Source organism: Pelophylax lessonae (genome assembly GCF_965119305.1).
Source record: "Pelophylax lessonae genome assembly, chromosome: 8".
Classification (NCBI taxonomy): domain Eukaryota; kingdom Metazoa; phylum Chordata; class Amphibia; order Anura; family Ranidae; genus Pelophylax; species Pelophylax lessonae.
In genome coordinates, this window is record NC_138775.1 from 185,452,611 (window position 1) to 185,478,999 (window position 26,389).

Consider the following 26,389-nt stretch of genomic DNA (forward strand, 5'->3'; position numbering starts at 1 on the left):
AAACCATTGTAGAAAATAGTGGTAGAATATTTTTTAAAAATAAAACATGCTCAATCGGCATATACACAGCTATTATAAAAACTCTTGTTAAAGATGGTTAAGGTGACAATGTATGACTTGTAATTGAGCTATGTTTACTGTAAAACAGTGCGAAGATCTCACAGTCGCCCTTGACGCTGTAATCAAAAGCTTTCTCTTTATGAAGCATTTAGCAAGGCCAAGTAAGACACCTTGGGAGACATATTATATCAAGCAATTATGGAAATAAGTAGTAATGACTGGTTAAATATTCACTGTATACATTGCATGTCACATTAAAACCTATGAAAATCAGCATTCATTGCTTCATTATAAGCTCCAGAGGTATGTATTAAGCTCCCACACAGTGCAACAACCTAGGAAAGCTGTAATTATAATCATGAAATATTTAGCTTCTGCTGGTGGGGGTTTCAGTACTTTTTGTGTTTAGTGGGACCTGAGTGATAATAGAGGTCACAAGAATATTCTATGATGTACACTGTATTAGTGCATGTTATTGATTAGGATGTTTTTACGTTTTAGTGAAAATGTGTCATTCACAATGACAAAATTTGTAATGCTCTTGTGTTTAAAATACATTGGCTTGTGGACTATGCTGTAATTAGGCTATTTAAAAGGGGAATTCCCTTAACCAAAAAAATAATTGGAGTGGGGGTGTGGTATGAGCAATGACCAAGATGGCCGCTTAAACAGAGAGCTCCTGCACACCAAGGAACACAATTTGCGATACAGGAAGCCCCTCCTCATTTGCAGCCATGGGAAAGATCTGGAGTGTGTCAGCCTCCTTAACACCGTGGTATTTGGGTACCCAGGTTAGCCCATATATTCCAGAGCTATTCTGTTCTCAAGTTTCAGACGGCTATGTGACAACGCAGGCCTCGACCCCACACACACCCAGCAGCAAGTGTGGTCTCCTAGCGGACAACGGAGGTACAGTCTGCGCTCCTTCTACACGACCACTAAGTCTGCTAGACCTTCATAAGGTGGCTTCCAATTATTAAAAACACCTTAACAGCAGCGATCACAGACCTCAAGGTGGACATACAGGCTGTTGCAACTTGACTTAATGACATGGAACAGACATCTCATCTGCACTCTGATGCCATCTGCCAAGTGCAACACACATATGACACCCAAGTTTCTCATTTATTGGAAATGCATAGGCATACTGAGGACTTATAGGTAAAATAAATAAATAAATAAATCAGCGCACCAGGGGTTTTTGTATTATCTACCTCAAGGCTTTAGTGGCAGCTGAGACGACCCCCACAATCACAAAGGGGAAACAACATATAAGTAAAAACAGTGCTCACTCAAAATAAACAAAATGTACTCTCAAAGTCTCAGTCCAAAAAGTGTCCTTTCAAAGGATTTAAAACATTCTCAAGTCCAAAATGAGTCAAGCAACTCCAGTGTTGTCCCCTCTGATGAAGCTTTTCTGTAATGTTTCCCTCCCCGTCTGTGAGAAATCTCGAAAGAAAAAATACTATATACTGTATGGTGTAGTATGTATGATACCATCAATTAATACCATGTGTCTATATTGTGCTTACATCAAACAAATCTTCATCAGATCCAAATTTATATATATATATATATCTATATATATATATATATATATACCCTTACCCTCATGTGTCTCAAAGAAAGCCTTTCTTAATATTTGCATGCATCCATCGTTGTTTGTCTCAACCTCTTTTCCAGACAGATTATTTCCCTGCTCACCACAATATTGTGTGTTGGAAACACGTCAAACATCGGAAGTGATCTTATCATGCACAACAGGAAGTGCTGTGGCGGCTATTTCAACTTCGATTTTGAGGCTTTTTTTACAGTGATTGTTTGTAAGTTGATTGAGAATATTAAACTTTGCATCCTTTGATTTTTCTGCTGCACTATGGGCCCTGTTTTATTATCTTGCATGAGTAAGTCCTAACCCTGGAGGATCGGAAAGAGTATTAATGACAGTGTTTACTTGTAACACTCTTGTTATATGCTTTTTGTTTGGATGTGGAAGCGATTGAAGTTTATCAGAAAAGATTATTTGAGGATGCACTTAAAATCTTGCCTCTGGTAAGGGATTTAGATGATGCTATATACACTGTATATGCATAAGGGACCTGGCATTGGGCTTAAAGGGACATCATAGGTCAGTTGACTCCCCCAAGGGATGTGTATTTGCCAAATCTGACACTGTCCTCCTATAAGAGCCTGGCACCATAGTCTGTTCCACAATTTCACCCCCACATTTTGTCAATCTGATACAACAAGCCATGATGAACTTTAATAGAAGGAACACATTCTCAAGTCCTGGAACTAAAGGGCACCCATCCTTCACCTTCACATTTTCCCAGGTTTTTGTGAGAGTAAGGTTATTTAACTGGGTGGATCCAAACTTGTCCTAAGAAACCACTTGCTCTAGCAGACTGGGCATTTCAAGGGTCTCGGGGTCACATCTAGTTCACTCAGAATGACCACTTGAAGAAGAGATACATTTTCATCAGTCTTCACCCCCTGCAGCACTATCATCATCATGATGTTGCTGTCCATCCTGCAGTTCCCACAGAAATCCTAGGCTTAGGGGTATTTTCCTTCCCCCTGCATAGTTTTTGGAACAGTGGAAACTTTCTCCTCAATATTACACTGTGCAAGAGGATTGGAGACACAAGCTACTTCATGGAAAACGGGTACCAAGCTGGTTTTAAAGCTCACCAGTGCTGTGGTGTACACCTTACAGTCACCATGCACACAACAATCCTACCTGATGCTGGGTCAATTATTCAGGGTGCATGGGCCAGTTATGAACTAGGATAACCAGGCTTCTGGAGTCTAGAAGATCATGCACACTTTTCTCCCTTATCTTCACCACAGAGCTCGGTATGTGGTTCAGACCCTGGCAAACAAGCAAGGACATCCGCTGGACTAAACCACACTCTATAGGCTCTTGAGTCAGGGGTCACTTGACAGCATCGTGGCCCCATTTACTGCATTTTCAACTCTGGGGATGCCCACAGCTCCTACCAAGACACTCCAAACAAGGCCTTTCAACAGGAGATGGTCATCTGATTATTCTTGCCAGCCTCTTGGTGCTTCCCATTTTTCTTACTTTTAATGGCTGTGACTCTGGTTTTGATCTGGTTGCTAAGGGACGTGACCTTTTGCTTTTAGGAATCTTGAAACTGTAGATCCAACCAAGATGTCCTCTGCAGCAGAAAAGCGTTTCATCAGCTCGACCAGTTGATCAGTCGATTTGAATCAGCTTGACCCACCCACCTCTTTAGCTCTGGAAGTAGGCCCCCTTAGAAATTGGTCTGAGATCCTGTGAGCACTTCTGACCAGGTTTATACAGGTCATACTTTGGGAGATCTATCTGAGATTATGGCCCTCAAATGATGCAAGATCTTATCTTTTAATTCGTCATAATCTGGAGAATCATCAGAGGTCATGTTGAAGTTTATCTTTTGGGAGTCTCCTGCTAACAGTGGTGCAAAAAGCACTGCCCAGTGTTTCTTTTTCCAAGCCTGCCCTTCTGCAGTTCTCTCAAAAGTACACAGGAAGGCCTCCACATGATCTTCGGATGTCATCCTTTGTAGAAGGTGGCTTTTTGTGGTGGAAATAGTTTCCTCAGAGCAAACACTTTCTGGCAGCTGCTGTTGCACTTAGCCTAAGACCTGTCAGTCTCTCCCTGCTGCCTGGGCCAAAGCATTCACCCAAGCCACAGTGCTCACCAGTCTGAAGACATCTTCCATAACAGCCAACATGCATCCTTCCACTACAACAAGACACATGATATCCCAGGTGGGGAACAAGGTGTGGCTAATGCTTAATCCCTTGTATATTGTTTCTCTGCTACCAGTTTATCTTAGAAAATGCCAGAATCTGGTAGGTATACTTCATCAATAACTCTTCTCTGGACTGACAGGAGCTGCTTGTCCCTATATACTATATAATATATTATTATTGTTATTATTATATTGCATTTTTTTCTATACAATTATATTTTTTTTAAATGTGATCTATACATGATCCTGTACAGTGCGGCTGCCCTGTAGCAGTAAATCTGTTATGGACTTAAGTTAAGGTTTTAGCCAAAGTGTTTGCCCTTCTCTAGCCCAGAGGAATCCCTATAATGGTAATCTAAGCAATCTGTTACTGTAGGCAGAATCATATCAGGATTTGGTAGACAACTTTCAAGATACACTTCACATGCTTTGAGATTTTGCTTAACCTATATTTAACCTATCCTCCTGCATGAAGTATCTGGGCTTGTTCCTAGAACAGGTAGGGTTTCTTTACACAGGAGAAGCTTAAGAAGCTTGCCTGACATCTGCAAAGCAATCATCTGTCCCTTCTACAATTCTGCATTAAAATGTTGGTGCTGATGGCTGCCAAATCCATTCCATTCATGAGTCTTGCAGCAGGACCATCTATGCAGGTGAAACAATGTTTTGACTATGAGAAATTACTATGAAAAATAGTGACAACAGGTACACATCTCTACAAATCAGAAGGAGTAATGGACTCTGCCTCAGCGGAGGATTACTGGTCCAAGGAGGAAGCTCAACTTCCCATAAATGCCTTGGAATTGTGGGTCTCAAGATGTCCCTAACTCACTGGATAGACCTCTCACAGGGCCATACAGTGACTGTTTAGTTGAACAATGTCACAGCCATGGCATATGTGAAACGAAGCACAAAGAGCTCAGCAGTGGCACTGAAAGTACACCAGACCTGCACTGTAGAGTAGAAATATACATTCTGACTCTCTCAGTAGTTTAAATTCTAAGTATTGACAATTGGTAGGTTTATCTCAGCTGCCATAACCTGGATCCAGAAGTTTGAGATAACAAGACATCTATTTTCTTGGCTCTCAGCTGTATGCCATTTGGACACTTTTGTTAATGGAACACAGGACATGACTCATGTGACAACACCTGATGGCTTTATGGGGTAATAATCAGGTTCTTGCAGTTTTTACAGAAACAACCAATCAAGAGTATTAGGGAGATTACTTTGTTAACCTTATTTTAAAAAAAAAAGTGTCTTTTCTAGTAGCCATAACATCAGCAACAAGGGTTTCAAGTTGGCAGTCCTGTCTTGTAAACCTCAGTGTTTAATCCTTAACAAGGATAAGGTGTTTTTTTTTAAAAAAAACCTCTTGTTGCCCAAGGAATTTTCAGCTTTTCACATTAGCAAAGAGTTTATCCTTCCTTATCTTTGCCCAACTCCAGTGCATCAGAATGAATTGGCCTCTTTGATGTAATTAGGACCATTAGAGTTTACCTGCAGGCCACATCATCTTTTGGACTCTCTAATTTTCATTATTGATTGTCCTTATAAGGGACTCACAGCTTATTTTTCCACCATTTTGTTTTTCAAGCGGCAGTGAGAAACACCTCATGGGCATGGGTTCTCCCTGTTTATATTTCTTGGTATATGTTGCCCTCCTCTCTTATTGGACACTGCTTGTGGATGTTAGACATATGCAATTATTTTCATTACAAATTTGTTTCGGACAAAATTCAGCATATTCATTCTTTCAGGAACATCCGAATGAATGAAAGACTCTTTTGACAAATGCGTACGAAAACAAATTGTCAGAAAGAAGGAAAATCCAAAAGAACGAAAACCTGAAACAATGAAAATCTGAAAATCCAAAAACCTGAAAGAGCGAAAAACGATTCAACCTGCAAGTTTGATGAATCCATTACATTTGGATAATTTCATTTTTCGTATTTTCCTTCTTTCCAACTATTCGGTATCGCTGAATATAAAGAAATTATTGATTAATGCATTCATATACCTATTTCTATTGGATATATTCGGATTACTTTGATTTTCAGATGGGCGGTGTTAGTGTTTTATCTCTGGCCAATGAGCCTTATTCCCTTGTGTGTTTTTCTGTGTCAGACTGCATTGCATCCAGAGACCAGACAGGGAGCAGTGAGTCGTGGCTCTGTTTTCTTGGATTTGTGAGTCTCTTGTGACACAGAGAGTGAGAGATACATTATTACGAATGCATCCGAAGTTAGGAATCATCCGAAGTAACGAATGCCGCATTTAAATGAACGGAACCGAACGAGTACGAATGCATCCGAAGTTACGAATTATCCGAAGTAACGAATGCTGCATCTAAATGAATGGAACAGAATGAATATGAATGCATTCGAAGTTACGTATGATCCAAAGTAACGAATGTCGATCATAATTAATGATCCGATAAACAAAAAAAAAAAGGAATGAAACGAAAGAGAAACAAAATTTTTTTTTCGATCCAGTGGATGTTCCATTGGTTCTGTTTGATCCTCTATCAAGCGCTGTTTATCAGTGATCAATAGAGAAAATATTACTTCTTTATACACAAATGATTTTCTCTGAGTTTACTTTTTCTGCATTACTTCTGCAGGTAACTGTGTCTCTCAGTGAGCAAAATTATATGGGGAGTAAAAATAATTATATTAATAATACATGCTTTAGATATGACAAAACAAAAAGTTGGCTTCCTTGAATAGTACGGAATATGAGCACAACCTTATCAGAGGTTGCACTACCCTCTTTTACACTAGTAGAGTGAAAATGATTTGGTGCATGATTATAGACAGAGAGAGGGTCTAAAACCCTCTCTCTGAAAAAAAATTCCTAGAGAATCCAGTTAATAATAAAGGTAGATTGGTGAAATCTGGATTTGCTAGACATTGTTTTGCTTGTCTTTCCTCTAAATTATAACATTTGAAAAATTGCATTTTTTAAAATGTATACATTTAGTATGTCATTAATAAATCCTACTGCTACGTAGACATGTAGTACATTTGCTTTACCTGCAAAACAGATGCTCCACTGTGAAGAAACTGCAAACCACTCTCTGCTGAATCAATTCCACCAGTAGCAAGTATAGGAAATCCAGGAAGAGCACGGGCAATGGCAGAAACTGCTCTAAGAGCAATAGGTCTAATGGCATTCCCTAAAACAAAAACACAACATATATAATAAGACTCAGAAGAAAAATACTCTTGTAACACAAGGCATTAAGCTATCAGTCAGTTGAATACAACAAAATTCAACAAATGGGTTAGGGAATGTACATAAAGTAATGGATACGAGATAGAAAAAGAAAATGAAAGAAGAAAAAAAAGGGGGTAGGAAGGAAAGGAAAAGGGAACGCAGGAATGAAAAAGGAAAAAAGAACAGGAGATGAAAGGAAAGGAAATAAGAAAAACAGAGAGAATGAATTAAAAAAAAAAATTAAATAGGAGGACAGAAAAATTGAAGAAGTAAAGGAGAGGATAGGTAATAGGAAAACTAGGATGAAAGTAATAAAACTAGGAAAGAGGAGGGAAGGGATGAAAATTGAAAAAAAAAAATGAAGTTAAAGAATTAAAAGGAAAAAAGGAAAAGTGAGTAAAGAAAATTAGAAGAAAAGAAAGGAAAAGGTTTCAGGTATGAATGTGTTTTGTGCAACTAGCAAGTTCTAAATATACAGTATTCATAAAGTGTATTTTAAAAAGTGACATCAGCAGAATTTTTTTTATTACACTTTTGTGAGTGATATGAGGAAGTGTTTTACTGAAATATTTAGATCATTGTAAATAATAGCTTCTAAATTTGCCAGAAATAATAATTTCATAAATGATTTGTTTCTGTCCAGTATGTGGCATCTAAAGTTCTTTAAAATAGCAGTCAGCGTCCAAATAAAACTTGCCATGATTATTTCCTGCAGGTCGAGGTACATAATAATTATTAGTTACTGCTGCAGCCCAAAGCCTCCTTTTGAAATCAATGCCTCATGTGACAAGCACAGACACATTTAGTTCCTCATAGCATAGGTTGTCCTAACCTGCTGTGAGGGCAGTGCAGTAGACATGGACTACAAGGTGTGGTGATATAAAATGTGCAAACCGATACATAATCTTAATAATAAAAAAATGAATATGTAATCAGTAAATTAAATTAATGGACACTAATTATAAAGAGTCCATTCACAAACTTTATAATGAGTGTCCATAAACAAACTCAATAATGTGTGATAAAAGTGATGTAATTATGCAATCAGTCCCCTCCCTGGTGCCAGTAAAAAGATATCTTGTTTACAAAAAGTGTGCTGCACACCTTACACTGTGTACCAAATGATGGGAGAGTTGGACTACTGTGCAAAGCCTTCTCCAGCACATCCCAAAGATTCTCAATGGGGTTAAGTTCTGGACTGTTTGAGCCCGATGAATCCTGGCATTGTCATCTTGGAATATGCCCGTGCCATCAGGGAAGAAAAAAATCAATTGATGTAATAACCTGGTCATTCTGTATATTCAGGTAGTCAGCTGAGCTCATTCTTTGGGTACACGCAGTAACTATCCAATAGGGTAGTTACTGCACGCTTAGTTTAGTTAGTTGCTTAGCTAATTCCAGGTGGTGACTTTTTTTGGTGGGGCAGTGTATCTATACAGTATATATTCATGTATATATTTTATATTTTACACACACTTGGTGTACACTGTGTATAAAATAGTTGCCTATGCATTTTGAATTGTTCAATGTTTTGTTTTTCTTTTTCTGCATTATTCTTCATTAAAAATAAAAAGTTGCGGCCTTGATTTTGGTCAAGTACTTTACAAAACCAGAATGGTTAAAACTAAAACGTGATACCAGGACTACATTACATTATTTTTTAAAAAAGGCCCAAAAATAGTTATAAATCTAACTAATTGATCAGCCTCAAACTCTACTAACAACATCTACCTCCACAGGTCCTTTATTTTGGAGTGGGTATAATTAAAACAGAATGGCATCAGAGATCTTAGCTGCAGCTTTGGCCCCTCATATAAGCTTCAGTGTAACTTCATAATTTTCACAAAAGTATTTTTTGTTTAATCAAGGGACAGCCTAAGTAATACATATTCTTTTTGTCAACATAAAACTAAATGGAATGTAGCACCCTCCTAGAGCAGATGGCTAGGCAAATTTAGCTTTTGCTCATTTTGTAATCAAGGGAGCTTTAATTGTTTAGTCTGGCCTGTTCAAGTCACAGTCTAGGGGTGTAAGTGCTTCCTCCTGCCTCTGGAAGAAGCTTCGAGAGCTTAGGGCGGGAGATTCAAATCATCCAACATGAATATTTATTGGGTTCTGGCCGATAATTAAAGGGAACGTTTCCAGAAGGGGAGGAGTCAGTGGCGTACCAATGGGGGGGGCGGGGGTGCGGCCCGCCCCGGGTGCCACTCACTGGGGGGTGTCAGCCGGTGTCCTGCCCGGTGTGTTCAGAGTCAGACAGATCCCACAGTGTGAAGGCAGCTGCAGTGGCTGGTAGCTCCTTCAGTTCGTGCTGCTAGTGGGGGGAGGAGCCACGGCGGGAATAAGGGGGGCGGAGCCGCGGTGGGAATAAGGGGACGGAGCCTCGGCAGGAAGAAGGGGTGGAGCCTCGGCGGGAAGAAGGTGAGTGCCCATTGCAAAAGTGTGTGCTGGATAGGAGGGGGATGGGGCTGCTGCATATAGAGGAATTCATCTTTCTCTATTCTTCCTGCAGCTTCCTGCTGAATAACTGATTCTCCTCCTCTCCCTCCTGCAGGAAGAATAGGGAAAGATCAACTCATCTATATGCAGCTGCCCCATCCCCCTCCTATACAACTTCTTTTGCTGGCCCCCCAAAGTTCTTAACCTCCTCCAGTGCTCCTAATCCCTCCCTCAGTGCTTTTAGCCCCCCCCAGTGCACTAGACCCCCCTGTTCTTTAGCCCCCCCATGCTCTTCAACTCCCCACAGTGCTTTCTCCCTCCCCCCAAGTGCTCTCTGTCCCCCCCAGTGCTCTCCACCCCCCTGATTTTCCCTGCTCGCCCCCCCCAAGTGCTCCCTGCCCCCCCCAGTGCTCTCCACCCCCCTGGTTTTCCCTGCTCGCCCCCCAAGTGCTCCCTGTCCCCCCCAGTGCAATCCACCCCCTGCACCTTCCAACCCCCCTACAATGCTTTCCAAACCCTCTCTTAATTCTCTCCAGTCACCCCCCCCCACCGTGCCCTTCAGCTCCTCCAGTGCTCTCTGCTTCGTCTGTACTCTCCGGCCCCCCTAGTGCTCTTCTATCTTCTATCATGTCCTCAGTCTCTGACCATCTCCTGTATCACATCTGCAGTCTCTGACCATCTCCTGTATCATGTCTGCAGTCTCTGACCATCTACTGTATCATGTCTGCAGTCTCTGACCATCTCCTGTATCATGTCCTCAGTCTCTGACCATCTCCTGTATCATGTCTGCAGTCTCTGACCATCTACTGTATCATGTCCGCAGTCTCTGACCATCTCCTGTATCATGTCTGCAGTCTCTGAGCATCTCCTGTATCATGTCTGCAGTCTCTGACCATCTCCTGTATCATGTCTGCAGTCTCTGAGCATCTCCTGTATCATGTCTGCAGTCTCTGAGCATCTCCTGTATCATGTCTGCAGTCTCTGAGCATCTCCTGTATCATGTCTGCAGTCTCTGACCATCTCCTGTATCATGTCTGCAGTCTCTGACCATCTCTTGTATCATGTCTGTAGTATCTGACCATCTACTGTATCATGTCCTCAGTCTCTGACCATCTCCTGTATCATATCCGCAGTCTCTGACCATCTCCTGTATCATGTCTCGCAGTCTCTGACCATCTCCTGTAACATGTCTGCAGTCTCTGACCATCTCCTGTATCATGTCTATAGTCTCTGACCATCTACTGTATCATGTCCTCAGTCTCTGACCATCTACTGTATCATGTCTGCAGTCTCTGACCATCTACTGTATCATGTCTGCAGTCTCTGACCATCTACTGTATCATGTCTGCAGTCTCTGACCATCTCCTGTATCATGTCCTCAGTCTCTGACCATCTCCTGTATCATGTCCTCAGTCTCTGACCATCTCCTGTATCATGTCTGTAGTCTCTGACCATCTACTGTATCATGTCTGCAGTCTCTGACCATCTCCTGTATCATGTCTGCAGTCTCTGACCATCTCCTGTATCATGTCTGCAGTCTCTGACCATCTCTTGTATCATGTCCTCAGTCTCTGACCATCTACTGTATCATGTCCTCAGTCTCTGACCATCTCCTGTATCATGTCAGCAGTCTCTGACCATCTCCTGTATCATGTCTCGCAGTCTCTGACCATCTCCTGTATCATGTCTGCAGTCTCTGACCATCTCCTGTATCATGTCTATAGTCTCTGACCATCTACTGTATCATGTCCTCAGTCTCTGACCATCTCCTGTATCATGTCTGCAGTCTCTGACCATCTCCTGTATCATGTCTGCAGTCTCTGAGCATCTCCTGTATCATGTCTGCAGTCTCTGGCCATCTTCTGTATCACGTCTGCAGTCTCTGACCATCTCCTGTATCATGTTCTCAGTCTCTGACCATCTCCTGTATAATGTCCTCAGTCTCTGACCATCTCCTGTATCACGTCTGCAGTCTCTGACCATCTCCTGTATCATGACTGTAGTCTCTGACCATCTCCTGTATCACGTCTGTAGTCTCTGACCATCTCCTGTATCACGTCTGCAGTCTCTGACCATCTCCTGTATCACGTCTGTAGTCTCTGACCATCTCCTGTATCATGTCCTCAGTCTCTGACCATCTCCTGTATCATGTCTGTAGTCTCTGAATATCTCCTTTAGCAAGTCTCCAATCTCTTACTCAAACTTAAACACATTGGTAATATTAGCTATCTATCTATGCTGAAGGTTGGACTGTGCAGGGGAGGCAGAGAGTGCAAAAGGGGGAACTGTGATTAGAGAGATGGAGGGCAGACTGCAAGGGGCACTGTGATGGGGGGCTGTGAAATTTGTGCAAAAAATATTCTTGAAAACATTACATTTTTTTGTGGGTGTTTTTACATTTTAAAGTTGGGGGGGGGGGGGTGCCAGATATAGGATCCACCCCGGGTGCCAAATGCTCTAGGTACGCCACTGGGAGGAGTGTAGATAAATCATCTGAGACACTGTAAAGCAGAATTTCTTCTCCCCAGCATGGTTCCAGAGGTGCACGGGCTGCATGTTTGGTAGCCCAAACACTGAACTGTGCTAGGAGCCAAGGCTCAAGTGGACTTTTCCCAGAGCATTACACCACCACCAGGGATCAAGTACTAAAGGCCACCATCTCACTCACTGAGTTGTCTGCAGAGGAAAGCTGGATGGAGGCAGCTGCCCTGGAGACTTGTGAGTTGTGATTAAGCTGATCTCTGAGATTGTGTGCTTGACTTTTCACTGCGTATTGATAGTTGCACAGTGGCAAAAGGTAACCAGATGCCAAAAGTTTGCCCTCTATCTTCAGCTGTTGGGTTTTGGACTGTACTCAAACTGGAGATGCAGGGAGCATAATGGGGAACCAGGACTTAAATCAGCCACAATGGGAGCAGGGTATAGGATGCAGGGTAGGAGAAAGATCAGCATCAGGATCAGAATAAATGGTGCACAGTATCTCGCAGCAAAGATAAACACTGACAAGGAACTAGTAGAGGGAAGACCTAAATACCATTCCAATGGTATTTGGGTCTTCCCCTACTAGTTCCTTGGGAGACACTAGAATTACAACCCTTCACACAGGGCACCACAGTGCCACCAGCAGATGACCTAGGTCCTGAAAATTGTTTTCCAATGAAGAAAATAACTGGTTGTTTTTTAAAAAAAACACCCTGTCCACAATGGTTCTGTGAGATATCATTGCAGAATGAACAGCACTGTCACCCTGCAACAGGAAGTGGAAAGTTATCAGATCTACTTCAAGATCAACAGATTATATAATATTTGATTTTGCCTATAGTTACACTTTACATTTGTAAGAGCTTTTGAAGTATTCATTATACTCTACTGGAATGCTGAAATTTTACTTGATGTCTTTGGAGTCAGTTTACAGTCTACAATTTCCAACCTGTGGAAAATTTACCAAGACACAGCAATACAGTTTCTACAATTTTATGACATTTCAAGAAATGTACACATTCTTGATGGTAAAGTAGAAAAGTCAAAAGCTTGTAAAAAATATAATGAGGCAAAATAGGTACTATATACTATTTACAAAAAGATTGTTTAACTGCTGTGGCTTGCAATATTAGCATAGCTAGAAAATAATACAAAGACTGAATTAACAAATAAAGATAAAATAAAATAACCTAACATAAAATGAAACAAATAACATTTAGTGAGCATGTGTAAATTGTGCAAAATCAGTTAAGGTTTGTTTCTTTCATCATTTTAAGGTGGCCATGGATAGATGTTTTACCAGGAATGAGAGGCTGAAAGATTTAAACATTCTTATCCATCTCCATACCACCTGGATCTGCTTCCATTATCTTTTGGGCAACAGGTATTAATGGCATCATTTTTGAAAAATAGACTTCCTCCATACAAAAGGAAATATTCGGTACCACCTTGACCACACACCACAGACTATTTCCAGCTAATTACTGTACAAAATAGGAAACAGCTCTGACAGCCAGGATAGCTCATTATAGGCTCCAAGAAAAGCTCTATAGGGTCAAATACTTACTGCTCAATACAAGTACATCTGGCTGTCAGGATAGTCCATTATGGGCTTTCAGAGAAGACTTATAAGGCCATATCCATATTTACTAATTACAAGCATCCCTGACAGTCAGAAGACCACATTACAGACCCCCCAAGAAGCCCTATAAGGTGTAATGTTTACTCTTTCATCACAAGCATCTCTGACAGTCAGGAGAATTCAATATGTTTTTTCCAGAGAAGCCTTATAAAACAAAATCCTTACAAGTGATGTTCAAATCAGGTGTACCATTTGCAATGACCAAGTGAAGTTGCTTATGTCAGAAGAAAAAGACACAAGGGGAACTAATGGCATTGTGCTTACTGGGAGAAGGATTTGTTTAGATCTTTCATTTTGTGACTTAACAAACACACATTCTATTATCCATGGACAACCTAATTCTGTTCAATGTAAAATTTTCTAGCAATGTCAGACACTTTAAGGCAACTTACAATAGCAGAAATATTAACCCGGATCAAGGTGATCAATCAACAGTAGCATGTATTAAAACATTTAATTAAATGATGTTGTTAGCTTAAGTTGCTTTGATCCATTTAACTTTTTTGTAATTCAAAAACTAGTTGAAATGAACAATCAATATGGTCAGTAACAGGGTGGACATGCAGAATTCTCGGAGCCATGAATTGCAAGAGACGTACCTATCTTGTGCAGATCATCAAGACTGCAACATTAATTTTCTGCTCAGTTTGCAAAACTAGAAGATATGCTGAAATGTACGGTTATTTTCTAAAGAGAAAATCTCTACATTTGCAATTCTCTGCATTAATTGTTGCTTTTATCACAGCATTGTTACATACTGTAGTTAACATGCTTAAAAAAGGGAAACAAGTCTTTCAAGTTCAGTTTCCAATTAACTCTATTTTAAACATTGGGAAATGCTCACAATCACTGTACCTCTTACACAGCCCAACTGCCACAAGCTGTGCCCTGGCACATTGTTTGAATTTATTGTGCTGTGCATGGCCATCTTTGGATAAACAAGGTTACCCCATGTATGTGAGAAAGAAAACAACATGCACGTAATGCTAACAACATAAACCATCATCAAGTCAAGCACTTGTACAAATAGCCATAGTAAAAATTAACAATCAACCCAGCAATGTTACAGCACACCATCTGGTCTATAAAGATGGAACTATGTAAACTGACAGAGCTTGTGTTTTAGCATTTATTGTGTGCTGTTTCAAGCTCTGTCCTGTAGGTGGCTTCCACAAACTGTACATTTCAAACAACTTGTTAACAGTATTCTCCTGCTGTCATATGCAGATAATTAGCAATTTTTTCAGATAACCAATTTTGGTGGAAATAATTGTAATAGAATGCCCTGAACCAACTTTTAGAAAGTGTAATAAAAGTGTTAAGATAATCTCTGACATTTGCAAATGCCATTAATTCACCTTTCCTTTTGATAATACAGTGGCATTATGTTTAAACAATTACTTGATAACACAGCAGTTTAATGATACAATGTAGTATGCAGAGCTCTGAATATATTAAATGTTTGGGATAATGATTTAGGGACAGAACAAAATATTGTGTTTTAGTGTCTGGTAGCGGAGTTTGCAGTAGCTGGCATAATTAATTGCTAAGAAAATAATCCATGGAATTAGGTATTATTATTTGAATGCAGTTTCTGAAAATTTTAACTTTTGCTCACACACACAAAAAATCTATCATTACTACCACCACCCAGGAAAAACATGAATTAAAAAAAAATGAGGTGATGTTAAACAGATCTTCTCAGAAAATAAAATTTTAATTTCATTTCCTGAAATAGAAGAGGCTAATATAAGGAATTGATTATGGCCAAAGCAAGACAATTGTTGAATTGTGGCCATGCAGTGTAATGCCCCGTACACACACATCGATTATTGGCCGGGAATTTTCGGCCAACGTCCGATCTGCCGATTTTCGGCTTGTTAGTATGATGCTTCCGACAACCGACTCCGACTTTTCGGCCGAAAAAAATCTGGTGTGCAGGCTATAAAATTTTTGTTGGCCATCACCACAACGGCCGATTTTCTGTCAGTCAGTACAGTTTTTGCCAGACAAAAATCTGATGAGCAAGACTGGGCATGCTCAGAGAAGAAAAAACACATGGAAAGTAAACCAGCACATGACATCACTTCTGAAGTAGATTTTTGTTGGGCGAGAAAAATAGTGCGCAGTCTAGGCACATTCCAACCAACAAAACACTACTCTGGACAATAGTCGGACGATCGGTCGGCCGATAATCGTTGCGTGTGTACGAGGCTTAAAGCTGGATAAACTAACAGTGTTTTGTGGTATTAATTGGCCCATACTCTGAAATTTGTGAATCTACCTTTATTACTACAATAACATACAAATAGAAGATATGTTTTGAAACAAAAAGTACATTTTCTATAGGCATTTATTTCAGGTTATTTTTGTATTGTCACTTGCAGGTCACCCAATGTAAAATTTGATGTGTGCCTTGCATTTTTAGATGTGGGCTCTTCCACTGTTTATTTTAATAAAAGTAGAAGTGATAGATTAGCCAGATTAGTCAGATACACCGACTCTGCCTAACTGTTAAAGCAGACCTAGACACAGGTAGTCTTCAAGCACTGTGCAACTAGTCAGTTGCAAAAAAAAATAGCTCTTACAGTAGACATTCTGTAGCTGCTCATTTGCCCACACTTTTTTTATCCCTTTCACTGTGCCATGAAGCTGTGGTGCAGCCACCAAATTGGAGAAGGTGGAAGCAACTCTTTCAGATCCTAGAATTCACCCCCTGAGGATACCATCAATGTAATCTCGTAATCAGAGGCAAGAGTGGGTGGGCTATGCTTATGATAATGTCAAAGCCCTGACAGGCCCCTGTGAGGTTAGAGAACAGGCGGGTGCCTGTGCGCTGTTACTTCTCCTTCTGAGCAGGAATTATAATGTATGCTAAAGGTAGTTATTTACTGACTAATTTCCCAAATTAAACTGTGCTAATAAATCTCTATTCAAAAGGCAAAGGAATCTCTCTGCTCACTAGTAGATAAAATCATGAACTGTTTAATATGAAAAGAGTTATTTACAGTAAGAACTGTGAAATGTGTGATGGTCTTCAACAGGAGCCTATTCTAGCCACATTTGACTACAATACTCATCTTACTTCTTGAGCTGTCTCCCAGAGTACTCGTTTCCCACCACAAAATGACCTTAGTCTTCTTGGCTGAATTATGGCCAACCTTATTCAACATACTTCCTTTGAGCCCAGTCTGTCATATACCTACCCCCAGCCTGTGACTGGACAGGAAAATCAGCACAATGAAAAACTCTCTCTTCTTCTCTCTCTCTCATGCTACTTTCTCCTCCTACCAATAGGTTTCTTGTCAGCACATAAACTGACTGACTGCTTATGTTCCTTATTCCTCTTCCACTTTAAGCTCTCCCATAAACGGGACCACAAGAGTCTGATACCAGGTCATAATCCGGTTGTACAGATTTCAGTAAAAAAAAAAAAAAAAAAATATATATATATATATATATATATATATATATATATATATATAATATTAATTATAATAATCATAAAGATATACACATAACAATACAATTTTTGTGTATTATTTAACACTTGCCTACTGGGCACATTTACCCCCTTCCTGCCCAGGCCAATTTTAAGCTTTCAGCGTCATACAACACTATTCCCATATGACATTTTTATCATTTTTTTCATACAAATAGAACATTTTGAAAAAAGGTCATTTATCTCCTTAAATGATGTGCACTGATGGGCACTGACAGGCTGCACTGATGGGCACTGGCAGGTGGCACTGATGGGCACTAATAGGTGGCACTGGTGGGCACTAAGGAGGGTGCACTGAAGGGCATTGCGAGGTGGCACTGATAGGCAGCACTGATGGATACTGGTAGGGGGGACTAACAGGCACTGATAGGCAGCACTGGTAGCGGACACTGATGAGGCACTGATGGGCAATGACTGGCAGCACTGATGGGCACTGATGAGCACTGATTGGCAGAACTAGTGGGCACTGATTGGCAGCACTGGTGGACAATAAATGACAGCACTGGTTGGACTGCACTGATAATCAGTGCCCTGAATATCAGTGCTGATGTCCCTTTAACACAGCTAGTTATCAGCTTTTTTAAGCTGATAACCGGCTTCTGTTTACATTCTGTGATAAGCTGTCATTTGACACAGCTGATCATGTGGTAAAGAGCCGCTGTGATTGGCCCTTTACCCCACTCTGTGATCAGCTGAATCTGAAGGACTCGGAAATCACAGAGTACGTCGCCTGTGCGCTGCAGGGAGCGTGCGGGCAGCGCGATCATGGGGGAACGTCCATGGACATCCTCCCGGCAAACTAAGCCTGTGCTGTATTCATCTTTCAGCTATAGTGTGGGTGGGAGGGGGTTAATACAGCACTACATTAATGTGTGTGTTGATAATGAGGTCTGACAAACCTCAACCTGAGTGGAGAAAATGGGTAACCTATACCGTACACAGTAAAATAAGGATCTGCACCTGCACACCTTGGTATGCTGTTAAAGATCCTATTTTACAATGATTGTATGGTGGTGCCATCCACTAACTCACTACAGCACCCTATAAGAACCGTGAATGATTTTTTGAAGGCGGGCGACAGAAACAATACAATATTGCACACAGTGCCGTCTGAATTTTCCCAGAAATGTACGGCAACAAAATGGTCACAGGCATTTCTTAAGGGTCAGGATAGCAATAGAAAGTGCAATTGGATGATGCGTGTTTTCCTTAAATTATGTGGCGGCAGCTAATGTGTAAATGGTTAACTGCAAAGATACCACGTGTTTTGGAAGATCTTTACTTAGAGGCGAAAGCACAATACATCGCAATATGTATTTTATGTCTGTGTGGGGTTTTGTTTTAAAGATCAAAGTAAATTGAGGAAAAATTGAAAAACAAATGGTGTTTAGGCAACAGTGGCTTCCTGTGGCTCCCCGTTGACATTCAATAAAACATGAATATGTGTTATTTGACACACTGGATATAGTACACAGAATTCAAGTATACCTGAGCAATCTGAATAAAACATTCTATTAACAAAGCTTCCCAGCCTTTGCTGTCATTTAGCTGATAGCATAAACTGCAAGCACAAACCTTTTAGATCTGCTATATTTTGACTTCCCTGGTTTCTCCTTCCCTTATCAGCACGCTGATGACATTTAAAATACAACCTTTCACTTTTCATTATATACCTTATTTTAGACCCTGTGTTGTCATTACTGAGTTCTATATGCAATGCTGCCAGATCCTGGCTGGTGGAAGGGACTGTCAGGTACGTACATAAATCCCGAAAAGCAGCCACAACCCTGATGCAATTAGTGGGTTGGTTCCATGGGGCAGTTACTGTATGAAAATATCAAATTGCCTTTATCGGTGGGTGTCAGTCTGAAGGAGTGGGCATTACGGTCAGACTGTGTTTGCATGCATAACACCCTAGGTAAGAGCCAAAAATTAAATAATTGAAAGGGAAGGACCAGGGGCAATAATACAAAGAAGGCCTAAATGACATTGGTTGTTCTCCATCCAGGAAATGGATCTCTATCTGATTGGCTTAAAGTTCTAACGCACGCAGTGTGCAGAAAAATCCAACCAAGCATTTTAAATGAAAAATATTGTTGGAAAAAAAAAAAAAAGAAAAATAGGAGCCTGTACGACTGTGCAAGACTGGAGATAAGGGTGGAGTTCAGCTTTAACCACTTCAGTTCCGGAAGGTTTTAACCCCTTAACAACCAGGCCATCTTTTGCGATTCTGCACTGCGTTACTTTAACTAACAATTGCGAGGTCGTGCGACACTGTACCCATAAACCTATAAACAAAAAAAAATTATCATTTTGAAAAAAACACAATATTTTTTACTTTCTGCTTTAAAACATTCCCAATAAAAAAATTTAAAAAATCAATTTTTTTTATAAGTTTAGGCCAATTTGTATTCTGCTACATATTTTTGGTAAAACAAAATCCCAAAAAGCATATTTTAATTGGTTTGCACAAAAGGTATAGCGTTTACAAACTACGGGATAGATTTTTGGACTTATTTTTTTTGTTTATAATAATAATAATGGTGGCGATCGGCAATTTTTAGCGGGACTGCGACATTTCAATGGACAGATCGGACCCCTAAATGACATTTTTGACACTTTTTGGGGACCAGTGACATAAATACAGTAATTAGTGCTAAATAATATGCACTGTTACTGTATAAATGACACTGGCAGGGAAGGGGTTAATACTGGGGGTGATCAAAGGGTTAAATGTATGCCCAATTGTGCTTACTAACCGTGGGGGGCTCTGTGACAGGCACACAGAGATCGGTGTTTCAGCTTAGCTGAAACACACGATCTCTGTGTGCCTGTGTGACAGAAGAGCCGCCTGCTTTGTTTACATAGGCAGGCAGCTCTCCTATCAGTTTTTCTGAAGATTGCGGGAGGCCGGCGGTGATCACGCCCACTCCTCCTGCTGTTTGGCTCCACAGGGACCACGTGCACATTATCACGTAGAGCTACGTGTCTATGCGCAGCCAAGCCGCCGAGCCACAGAATCTGCGTGGGGCGGTCGGCAAGTGGTTAAAGTAGCTGTAAACCCTTACATATACCTGCTGAAGTAGAATATTACAACCAAAATGTCTCCTGCACTTGGGAACATGCAAGCTCCAGATGAGTGAGCTGAATCTCCATCTCGGTTCTAAGCAGATACATAAGGTATTGCTGCCCTCAAAGACTGGGGAGCCTGGAACACTTAAACCATCCAAAAGGACACAGGGCGCACCGACCCAGTGCATTATCCAACGCAGTGGTGTATTTTGGTTTTGTGCTGCCCTAAGCAAGACTAAAATTGGGCGCTCCCCCTTCCCCTCCTATTTTAATTTGCCCACCCCTTCCTGTGTGATGCACCTACCTCCTGCCTGCCCTCATCTTTTGGGCCCTCGGTCAGCCTGTTGATGTCCCAGCTGGGAGCAGAGAGGAGGTTTGAGAAGTAGTGCAGGCTCTGGGAGGCGCCAGGGATGCTGCACTCGCTGCTGCTTAGGACAGGGTGGCGCTGTGGCAGTTGAGGTCTTCTCCCTCGCAAGCTCTCAGTTCTAGCCAGCTTCCAGGGTCAGCCGGCTGCCCGCTTGCTGTGTGAAGACGTCGCAGCTCAGCAGCAGCAGCTGCTGTCGGCAGTGGATTGGTGAATTTTGCTTTATTGCCCTGCACCCCACTGTCACTGGACCAGCAGGACTCTTTGGGCCCCACAAGCACTAGGTGTGGAGGAGGAGGAAGTTAAAACCTCCTCCACCTTGAATCATGGCCAGGGCCAGGGTGTCACGACCATGACGTCACTGGTTGCTAGATGCCAGCCGGCTCTAGCAAATAGTGGCCAATAGACTCTCAGGTGGAGGTGGGGGCAGCTATTTTGCTGCCCCCCTGCAAAGTGCCGCCCTAGGCCTGGGCCTAGTTGGCCTAGGCCAAAATACAGCACTGATCCAATGACCAAACATTTATTAAAATCAAAAGTGGTAAGTATTGTACTCACAAAATGCCAATCATGTATAAGCTCATTACAAACATCCAGCATAGTTACATCCGTTATTCATCAACTCATGTGATAGAAAGCTTAAGATCCAATAAGATGATGCATTTTGTATGTATATATATATATATATATATATATATATATATATATATATATATATATATATATATATATGTGCGTGTATTTGTACGTGTGTGTATGTGTGAGAGTGTATCTGTACTTACGCATACATTTACAAATTCGCCCTTCTCTTTTTTTGTTTCATTTTTTTATATGGTGATCCTCTTTTTACATATATGTATATATATTTTTATGTATGTGTATATATATATATTTTTTTTTTATTAGAAAATTATTATTTTTGTGTGCCTAAGACATACTGGTTTTTGTCTTTTTTTGTTCTTTTTATATGGACAGCAGTCCCCCCCTTTTTTATATGAACAGTAGTCTGGGTTCCTATAGAATAACCTTCGGTATTGGAACAGAGCATTAATGACATTAATACTGGGAGTTGTTATTGGAGTCACTGGGCTCCATTCACAGAACCACATCACATGCAGTATTTTAGATACCTAAATAGATAGATAAATATTTTAAACACTTTTCCTAAATACTGCATGTGATCCTAAAAAAATAAATTCACTATGTACCACTACTCATTCACATAGAGGGAGCTGGGTTCCAGATTCTGATAAGCCCCCTGCCCAAAGACCCCCACAACCACCAGCCAGAGTTGTGGGGATGAGGCCCTTGTCCTCATCAACATAAGGGCAAGGTGCTTTGGAGGGGCTGAGCCCCCTACCCTAAAGCGCACCCCCATGCTGAGGCCTGGTATGGTTCAGGAGGGGGAGGGTGCTCACTCTTCTCTCCCTTTCCTGATCAGTTGGGCTGCATGCTTGGATAAGTTGTAAAGGGAGAGCTGCGCTAAATTGATGGAAAACCAGAGTCACCCAGTATGAACAAAATAAGGTAAACCCACAATAACAGATGGTACTATGTCAAATAAATTCTCCTGCAACACAGACACATGTATGTCACAAATTGTCAGCAGGCATAAATACAGATGTGAGAAATAGTCCATCAAAAGAGTCCATAAGGTTGGATAAGTGTCCAGTGAAAAGGGTGAAGCCACACACCACTTTCAACGTGTCTAATTCCACAGGTGCCACATGCAAAGAGCTCAAGATCTGCTTACCAGAGCTCATAGGATTATGAGCATAACACACATGTCCACAAATGGGCCAACCAAAATCGACCATGTGTAGCGTAATACCACTAATCTTGGGCGGATGACCTCGAGCTGAAATAGGAGCCTCTCGGTGTTCCACGTTCCAAAAAAAGAAGGGTACGATAGCGTAGTACGTCCACACAAGTTTATTAACATAGGTTAAAAGAAACACTTACATTGTAAAAAAGAACAAGCGCTTGTAATAGTCTAATACCGCCCGACTTCCGGGTCGCGTCGTGGTGACGTCAGCACGCCTTCCCACTTCCGGGGAAGGCGTGCTGACGTCACCACGACGCGACCCGGAAGTCGGGCGGTATTAGACTATTACAAGCGCTTGTTCTTTTTTACAATGTAAGTGTTTCTTTTAACCTATGTTAATAAACTTGTGTGGACGTACTACGCTATCGTACCCTTCTTTTTTTGGAACGTGGAACACCGAGAGGCTCCTATTTCAGCTCGAGGTCATCCGCCCAAGATTAGTGGTATTACGCTACACATGGTCGATTTTGGTTGGCCCATTTGTGGACATGTGTGTTATGCTCATAATCCTATGAGCTCTGGTAAGCAGATCTTGAGCTCTTTGCATGTGGCACCTGTGGAATTAGACACGTTGAAAGTGGTGTGTGGCTTCACCCTTTTCACTGGACACTTATCCAACCTTATGGACTCTTTTGATGGACTATTTCTCACATCTGTATTTATGCCTGCTGACAATTTGTGACATACATGTGTCTGTGTTGCAGGAGAATTTATTTGACATAGTACCATCTGTTATTGTGGGTTTACCTTATTTTGTTCATACTGGGTGACTCTGGTTTTCCATCAATTTAGCGCAGCTCTCCCTTTACATCTTCTACTTAGTGACTCCCACTACAGCTGCTGCTTTTTCTTTGGCTTAGCGCGGTTATTTACTTTATATGCTTGGATAAGTGTCTGCTATGGATTTTGGGGGGGACCCTGCGCCACTTAAAAAAAAAAAAAAATTACAGACATGAAGGGCCTAGTAGGGATTGGACGAATTTTTCATTGCCGGCATTTTATTTTTACATTCAGCGGTCAGCGGGTAAACCCGCTGACAACTAAAGTTGCATCAGTTGTTAAGGGTGCGGTAGCCGCCTGGTCTTTAACAACTATCTATATACATCTATATATGTTCAGGATGCCGGCTTCCACCGGTGGTAAATGACTGCAGGCTTTCACTACTAAAATACCACGTGACTTGATAAAATACGTTTTGTAGTGTATGCATACATTTTTTTTAAAAAACGATGTGCGGTATCTTACCTCATACTAGGATGCAGTGAGATACTGCTTTGTGATAGAGCCCACTGACACCATTGCAGAAGGATTATTATTTTGTCCATTGACACCAATGCTGGGAGTTACTATTACTGTCACAGACACCAATGATGGGGCTTATTGAACTCCTATTTTGTGTTGTAGTAAAAAAATACAGAAATATTGATTGTCCAACTCAATGCAGTACATTTACATGCTTGAAAACAAGCTGCTATTGTACAGCCCTCTGGAAGTGTCAGGGGCTGCACATGAGGCTCTCTATATTTTTCAAGTTGGGCACCACTGCTGTAACAAAGTTTTTTTTTTTTAGTTTTGGATAGAGTAGGGGAGATTTATAAACCCATAAGGTTATAATCGTGTTGCCTGTGCTCAGCTGGGGAGATTTCCATCCACATTGTGTCCTTTAGATCAGTGGTCCTCAACCCTGGCCTACAGGGCCCACTAACAGGCCAGGTTTGCAAGATAACTGAAATACATCCCAGGTGATATCATTTGCTGCTCAGTGATTGCAGTACTCTAGTCTGCATCTCCCCAAGGTAATACTTAAAATCTGCCCTGTTAGTGGGCCCTGAGGACCGGAGTTGAGGACCACTGCTTTAGATGATATAGGAAGCAAGAGGAAAGAAATCTCTGCAAAGTGGGGGAAATTCCTGTCTTAGACAGTTGCTAATAGAACATATGTCTTCATTCGATGATTTACCCTCACCTTTTGCATTGATGGCAATAGTATCATTTTGGATTTTACATCTCTTTCTGTCTCAGTAATAATTGTGGCCAGTACAGTGATGAACCTTACCAGAGGGGATACACGTAATAAAAATATTAACAGAGGATCTAACCCCTCTACACTCATTCATTCACTTTACTAAGGCTGATTTTCTAAGAAAACCCCATATCCAAGAGCAACTGAAGATATTCCCAACTCCTTGAAAAAAAAAAAATCTAGGCTAGTATTAACATTGGTGTATGATTTGGGACTACAGTAGTTTAATGCTAGACACATATCTAGCAGCGTATACATCTGTAAAAAGTTCAGTGTTGCAAAGAATCATACACAACTAGAAGTTGGAATGTAAGAACTATAATAAAGCAAAATTAGATATAGTTGAAGAAAAAAATGTCAAGATTAAAAGTCAGTATACTGGTAATCAGTACCCAGAAAGGTCACTCCACTTCTAAAAATCACAAGATCTACCAAGCACAAGACTTCTTAAAAAAAAAAAAAATACAATTTCTGATCAGTTACACACTCTAAAAATGGCAAACTGGTCTCAGTCAAACTAAATGATTCAACATTACAGTGATTCATGTCTTAGTTCCAATTGGAGATGACAAATGACTGAATGTAAAAAAAAGTTTGTACAGATTTTCAGGACTTTCTGCATTATAACAACAACCAAAATTGTTGCAATCCTCATTTGTGGCTAAACGTTAGTGCTAGTAGTAAATTAAATATTGTAAGTAAATTTTTGTCCAAGTATGCTCTAACAATAGTCTAAAAGGTAGCACTAAACATGGATGTCCCAAGATGTCAGTATAAAGATAAGAAAGGCTATTTACCATTAAATTTAAGATGGAAGAGTTCCATACAATAAGCCAAAACAAAAACTAATCTTCAAAAACACGTTCCTTTAAAAGTCCTGTCTAAGGTGCCTATGAAATTTGTTCAATAGAATAGAAAACCCATTTTTGTGTCCCTCTCAAAAAATAATTACAGCCAGGGATTGCCTTCCCTGATTTCAGGACTAAACCCTAACAACTGCAACCTACTTTATTATGTTGACATAGTGGCTGGCAGGTGGAACCCTACAGTGCTGTGGGTAATGCTGAATATGAAACAAGCAGAAGTATCAAATGCCAACGCTCCACAAGAGGGAGAGTAATTTTGCTTCTAGAGGTAAAGGATATTTGGGGTCTTTCTGATCCCAGATCTCTCCATAAAGAGGACCTGTCATCCTTATTTCCAATACAAGGGAGGTTTACATTCCTCGTAATAGCAATAAAATTGATAAAAGAAAATGTGAGGTATTGTCATGAATGTTAGAGTTTGAACAATAATTCCAGTGCAACTCTAAACAGGTAACTTTTGAAAAATGTTAAAACGTTACCTACGGAGAATTTTAAGTAATGTATTTTGTCGCCATTCTAATAGCATGCACAATTTTAAAGCATTAAAGGTTAGGTGTCTTTTTACTTGGCATTACATTAGCTTTCATATGTTACAAAAAAACGGGGGTATATATTGTGTTTTTTTTTTTAATCCATTAAAATGTATTTTTTTTACAAAAAAAATATGTTTAATAAACCACTGCACAGATACAGTGTAACATAAAAAAAATTAAACGATTGCCATTTTATTCCCTAGGGCAGGGTTCTTCAAACTATGTCCCTCCAGTTGTTCGGGAACTACAATTCCCATCATGCCTAGTTATGTCTGTGAATGTCAGAGTTTTACAGTGTCTCATGGGATGTGTAGTTCCGCAACAGCTGGAAGGCCGTAGTTTGAGGATCCCTGCCCTAGGGTCTCTGCTAAAATATATATATATATATATATATATATATATATATATATATATATATATATATATATATAAGGTTTGGGGGTTATAAGTAATTTTTTAGCAAAAAATACTGATAAACAAAAAGTGCCATAAAAGGCTTGGCCTTCAGGTGGTTATAAAAAAAAAAAAAAGTTATTTTTACCTTTACAATCACTTTCAAAAATGTTGAGTCAGTGACCCCTTTAAGAATCTGATAATGAGTAAGC

At 40.5% G+C, this 26,389-nt stretch overlaps 1 protein-coding gene across 1 annotated transcript in view; it reads right to left on the reverse strand.

Annotated features, from left to right (window-relative positions):
• The window catches only part of DPYD (dihydropyrimidine dehydrogenase), a 1,764,026-nt gene that overhangs the window by 257,951 nt on the left and 1,479,686 nt on the right, over positions 1–26,389 (reverse strand). Inside the window, exon 19 of the mRNA XM_082264968.1 lies at positions 6,857–6,999. Coding sequence (XP_082121094.1) covers positions 6,857–6,999 — 143 coding nt within the window. The remainder of the gene's footprint in view (positions 1–6,856; positions 7,000–26,389) is intronic.